We start from the raw sequence: 5897 nt of genomic DNA, 5'->3' as shown, positions 1-5897 counted from the left end.
TTGCGCCATAAATTATAGAAATTTGGAACGAAACGAAATAGACGGGTTCAAGAGGATCACTTTTAGGGTTCAAATATTGAAACGGGTTGAATCGGACAAAAATTGTATAAGTTAGAGCAAATGTTTAATTTAGGTCACTTCTGGTTCTATTTAGGGCACTTCTTGTTGAAAAAAGGTCACTTCCAGTTTATATGAGACACATCTGGTTTAATTTAGGGTACCTTCGGTTTAGCTGAGGTCACCTCCAATTTAAAAAAGTCACTTCCGGTTCATTTGGGTCACTTCTGGTTTGATTTGGGGCACTTCCGCTTTCATTTAGGTCACTTCCGATTTAGTTGGGGCACTTCCGGTTTAATTTAAGTCACTTTCGGTTTAGCTGTGGTCACTTCCGGTTTATTAGGGGTCATTTCCGGTTTACCTGGGGTCACATCCGGTTTATTTGGGGTCACTTCCAGTTTGATTTCGGGCAATGGCGATTCATTTTGAGTTCATTCGGGGGCACTTCAGGGTCAATCCAAGACGGCTGCCACAATGGAAGTGGGGGTCAAGAGTTGAATTGTGTAAGCAAAGTGGAAGTGGGGGTGAATATACTAGGCATAAGGTGAACAAAGCGAATAAAGTTGGAATGGGTTGAATCGGTTGAAAAATGTAAAAATCAGAAGGGAAAAAACTAAATTTTGAAAAATTTGGTGTGAATTTCAAAATTGAAAATTTTGAATTTTTGGTAAGTGGGAAGGTGTGGAATTGGTAGGCAAAAGATGAACAGTTGAAAGTTGGAACGAGTTGAATCAGTTGTAAAATGAAGAAATTGGAAGTGAAAAATGAAATTTTGTGAAATTATGTTCAAATTTTAAACGTGAAAATGCGAAATTTTTGAATTTGGAAATTTTGGGAATGCCCCAATGTGATTTGAATGTGCTGAATGATGTGAATTTCAAACTGGAAGGATGTAAATGCTTTGGAATGGGTTGAATCTGCCTTTAAGAATGAATGGGGAAATGTAGAAATAACTACAATTTGCAATTTCAGGAGAAATTGCATGAGAAGGCGAAGACTTTGAATAATTTCTTGGGGAATGCTGCCGAATGATGATGAAACGAGTTGAATTACTTGAGAAAGGTAGAAATTAGAGGTGAAAATTGAAGTTTGGAGAATTTGGTGGAATTCCAAATTTGAAAATGTGGAATTTATGGTAAGTGAGAAGTTGGGGAATAGGTAGGAAAAAGATGAACAGTTGAAAGTTGGAATGTGTTGAATCGGTAGAGAAATGCAGAAATTAGAGTAGAAAAACAAAATTTTGGAATTTGGTCGAATTTCAAATTTGAAAATTTGGAATTACAATTGAAAATTAGAATGGGTTGAATCGGTTGAAAAATTTTGAAATTAGACGTGATAAACGGAATTTTGGAGAATATGGTTGAGTTTTAAATTTGAAAGTATGGAATATTTGGGTAAGTGGGACATTGTGGAATAGGTAGGCAAAAGATGAACAGATGAAAGTTGGAATGGGTTGAATCGGTCGAGAAATGTAGAAATTAGAGTAGAAAGATGAAATTTTGGAGAATTTGGTTGAATTTTAAATTCGAAATTTTTGCTAAATTGGAAGTTGTGAAATGGGTAGAAAAGAGATGAACAATTGAAAGTTGGAATGAGTTGAATCGGTTGAAAAATGTAGAAATTAGAGTAGAAAAACACAATTTGGGAGAATTTGGTTAAATTTCAACTTTGAAAAATGTGGAATTTTTGCTAAGTGGGAAGGTGTGGAATAGGTAGGCAAAAGATGAACAGTTGAAAGTTGGAACGAGTTGAATCAGTTCAATTATGTAGAAATTAGCAGTGAAAAACGAAATTTTGTGAAATTTTGTGAAATTTAGTTAACATTTTAAATGTGAAAAAGTGAAATTTTTGAATTTGCCAATGTCCCTAATGTAATTTGAATGTGTTGAATTATGTGGAATTCAAACTGGAACATCATAAATGTGAAATGTTGAATCTGCCATTAAGAATCAATTGGGAAAAAATTGCCGGAAATTTGTGAATTTTGTGAAAACGGAATTTTTTTTGAATGAAATAAATGTAAGCATCCATCTCGTGAATATTTGGAATACGTGAAAAGTGGAACGGAGTGAATCGGTTGAAGTATGTGGAACTAGTTAAGAGTAAAAAGTAAAAGAGTAAAAAGTGAGCAGAATAAGTAGAATAATAAAGGACAGGAATAACAAGTGTGAAGGTCTTCACCTTCACACTAATAAAATTGTGCAATAACAATTGTGTGAAGGCCTTCGCCTTCACACAATTAAACAAAAATGTTGTATCGTCATAATGTTCCTCAAGTCATAAATCCCTCGACTCCATAATTGTTATGTCATATTTGTTATGTTAGCTTCCAAATTTATAGACTGTATACTTTCGCTGTATAGTTAGTTTTACAGTAGTACATATTAAGCATGAAATACAAACGTTTAAAACAATGTTTTTGTCAACAATGTCATGAATTAATGCCTCTGGGTTAATAATGTTCTGTTGCTCAATGTAAAATGTCGTGTATAGGTCTAGCAGGATAAAGTCAGAGAGTGAAAGAGCTCTTACCATAGACATTTCCATCCTCAGCTGTGGCGGTGACCCTTTTACCTTGAATCTGGATGTGTTTTGCACTGGTGCGGCTGTAGAGTTGGTAAATCCTGATCTGTCTGCGGCTGACCTGGTCCGTCACTGCGCCCTTTGTCCTCATGTACTGGTTAAAATTAGGAGATGGATGATTCTCCCCCTTTTTTTTTTTTTGCAAAAGGAAAAATAAAATCTGTGTTTTTTTTCTGTCTAAATTGGGATTAGTCAATCTCTGAGGTTATTCAAATTGTGTTAATATATATTTGAAACTGAACTGTCTAATTTATCAAATGAAATATTTGTCTAGATGATGTAAAAAAAGAGTAATGAAAGGCTAGAGTCTAGATTCTTACCTTAACATAGCTCCAAAGCATGACAAACTGAAATGATCTGCAGAAAATATTTTAAAGAAAGTTAAAATATTCTAATTTACTGACAGCCAAGACTAAAACCAAAGAATTATAAGGAGGTTTACGGTATACTTACATGTAAATACAACGCTCATTTATTCCATACATTCTCCCCCTTGTTGAAAACAATAAAGAAGTGGATTCTGAGGAAGATATGTCCTAAATGGATGCCGGAGGTTTAACACAGAAAAGCAGTCCACACCAGTCCATTCACACCATCGGAGTCTGCAATCGGAACTGTGATTTCCCTTCAGATGTGTCAAAAACCTGATCCGGTTGATGGAGTGTTGGAGTCCTCTTCCAAAAATCCATCTAACTCCTCAAAGGTCCATCCAACTACATCCATTTTAGTCCAGATAAGGTGAAATTTCACATTGGCTAAGTGTCAAATAAAATAAAACTGATTCTAGTAGAGACCTGTGTAGGTAAATCCCATGCATTGAAATGCTTCACTCTGTAGGAATTGTTTTCTTCTTGTTTTTATGTTGAAAGGTAAAGTCCTGCCCTGAAAACTTTATTTTGTGGATGCTCAGAAAAGTCACATTTTCCTAAAATGAAAGTGAGACTGTAAAAGCTTGAAAGTTAACAATTGCATTAATTGCACATTAAGTTCCTCAAATACAAGCGCAAACTGTCCCTCCCATCAAGCTTTCACGCTCATTTCTATTGCGTTGTATTTGAAAAGCATGAGTCATGGGTGTGGCAAGCAGACTCCTCCTACTACTACCACCACACTTCCCTTTCATCTTATGTTAACAGGTCGGTTACACTTCCAGTTCACATTAAAACAAATCATGTCGACAAAAGGCCTGGTTCATCCTTGCATAATATGCAATCAACATCCAAAGACGAATAGGACATAGTCATTCCCCCTGCCAATAGGCAAAGGGAACTGATGAGAAACTCAGAAGAAGATTATCATAATTGCAGTAGTTTATTGATCCATGAAGGCCATTTATGAAGAAATAGAAAAGATACGATCGTGTCATCACTCTAAATATCTAAATATGTGAGCAGTATAACTTGGTATCCTAATGTTCATTACCTTAAAAACAGTACAAGACAGACCTAGTGATAAGCATAAATGCAGAGACATGGGTTGCAATCTCAGATCGGGCCCTCGTGTGCAATGTTGACGTGCCATATAAGATAGACCTACTAAACCAAACACAACTGAAAAAAAGTTACCTTCAAGTCGGACATTGACTGACTCAAATTATCTACCCATCTATCCATTTACTTTCTTGCTTAACGTATTCAGGGACACGGTGATCTGGAGCCCATCCCAGTTGATTTTGAGTCGTCAAAATACACTCAGGCTTGGTTGCCAGTCACTCACAGGGCAAGTATACGTACGTAGATGAAGACAACTGTTCAAAATGATTGAGTGGGAACCAGATAGCTTGAGGCAAAGTAAGGCAACTGTTCCACTACCCCATTAAGGACTAATACCAAATATAATTTCACCAATTTAAATGTATTGTAGTTGTTTCGAATTTGTTAACTTCATATTCATACATTTTGTAACCCACCTGAAATAGGTGAGCTGGAGCCAATCTCAGCTAAGTTTGTGTCAAGAAGAGGACTGGTCATTGGCTAATATAGCACACTTATCTATCTATGAGCAATTTAGAGTCGTTAATTAACTTAAAATGCATGATTTTGGAACAAACAGGCCAGATAACGCGTAGAGAAAGCATTGGAAGAATATGCAAACTCCATACAGAAGGGTCTGCACCAAGTTCTGAACCAGGGACTTTGAGGAAGACACTGTTAACCACTTTGACCACACTAACCCACAACAAAAATGAGTTTGACACTTCTTCAGGCGACTACTGTTTCACTAAGAGTATTATTATCCATCCACTTATGGGGGATAAGGTGATTAGATTTGTCGGCAGTTAATTTTACGGTACATATGATGGGAACAAACTTGACAGCTACTGTATGAGCAAATTAGTGTTTTTGATTAGCCTGGGAAGTATGGTTTTGGAATGTGGTAGTAAGTGGAAGTAAACCCATGCATGCATGTTGAGAACATACAAACTCAACACTGGAGAACCTGAGCTCACTGATTATTTCACAACGAATGTTTTCATTAGAACTGCAGATCTAAGATTAAGATTGTACCACCAGGCTCTAAGACAGTTTCAACAATTACATTTTATTTACATTTGTATGACAGTTAAGAATGTTAAAAAGCACTGCCTGTACAGACAATTTTTTAGGTGACAACAGTTTAACTATGGAATGGAAACAAATATAGAACAAATTTGACGTTGGCCAGTGTGCCAGAACAGATTGATTGGCTGGCATCTCACTCAGCTAAAACAAATCCGTTGACATAAAGTCTCGCATGGCACGTGTTTGATTGTAACATTTAAAATGACCCAAAAATTTAGCTTTACCACAAAGAGGACAAACAACCATTAAAACATTCACATGTTTTTGGACAGTGGAAGCAAGTTTGAGGACCCAGCTTGAACATGTAAACTCCAAGCCCCTTTTATGGCATGGGGCTCCTACAACTGTAGTAACAAGTGGTGGTCTCCAATCAGCTCTGACCTCGTCGTAAAAACCTCAACCATAAAGAGCAACTGGCCTCCTTATTCTGACCCTGCAAAAATAGAGGCTAAGATTCAGGACTGGGTGGTCCATTTTATGAACGAGCAAACCAAAAGTAAAGAACTTGAGGATTCACTGTGGGCTCTTCTCAAGTCACCTGAAGCTTCCGGTTTGAATGGACCTAAACATGATTTTCTTTCCATTCACAGTACCCAACAGGAAGTACAGCAGCTTGTAAAAGAAAATCTGGCATGGTTGTACTGGCACAAGCTAATTTTCCAGCAATCTAGGTGGTGACTAGTTGTGGCATTTTTA

The 5897-nt window shown here is 36.7% G+C and overlaps 1 protein-coding gene across 1 annotated transcript in view; it reads right to left on the bottom strand.

The window, feature by feature from the left end:
- The window catches only part of LOC147057616 (fibroblast growth factor 17-like), a 7882-nt gene extending 4757 nt beyond the window's left edge, over window positions 1-3125 (bottom strand). The window contains 3 exon segments of the mRNA XM_085908831.1: window positions 2590-2767; window positions 2961-2997; window positions 3094-3125. Of these exon segments, the coding sequence (XP_085764957.1) occupies window positions 2590-2767; window positions 2961-2997; window positions 3094-3125 (247 nt within the window).
- Window positions 3126-5897: the final 2772 nt, after the last annotated feature.

The sequence above is a fragment of the Syngnathus leptorhynchus genome, chromosome 4 (assembly GCF_054491065.1).
Source record: "Syngnathus leptorhynchus isolate UIUO chromosome 4, UIUO_Slep, whole genome shotgun sequence".
In the NCBI taxonomy this organism is placed as follows: Eukaryota; Metazoa; Chordata; class Actinopteri; order Syngnathiformes; family Syngnathidae; genus Syngnathus; species Syngnathus leptorhynchus.
Note: the sequence above shows the minus strand (reverse complement) of the source record. Positions and strands in the feature narration are given on the sequence as shown.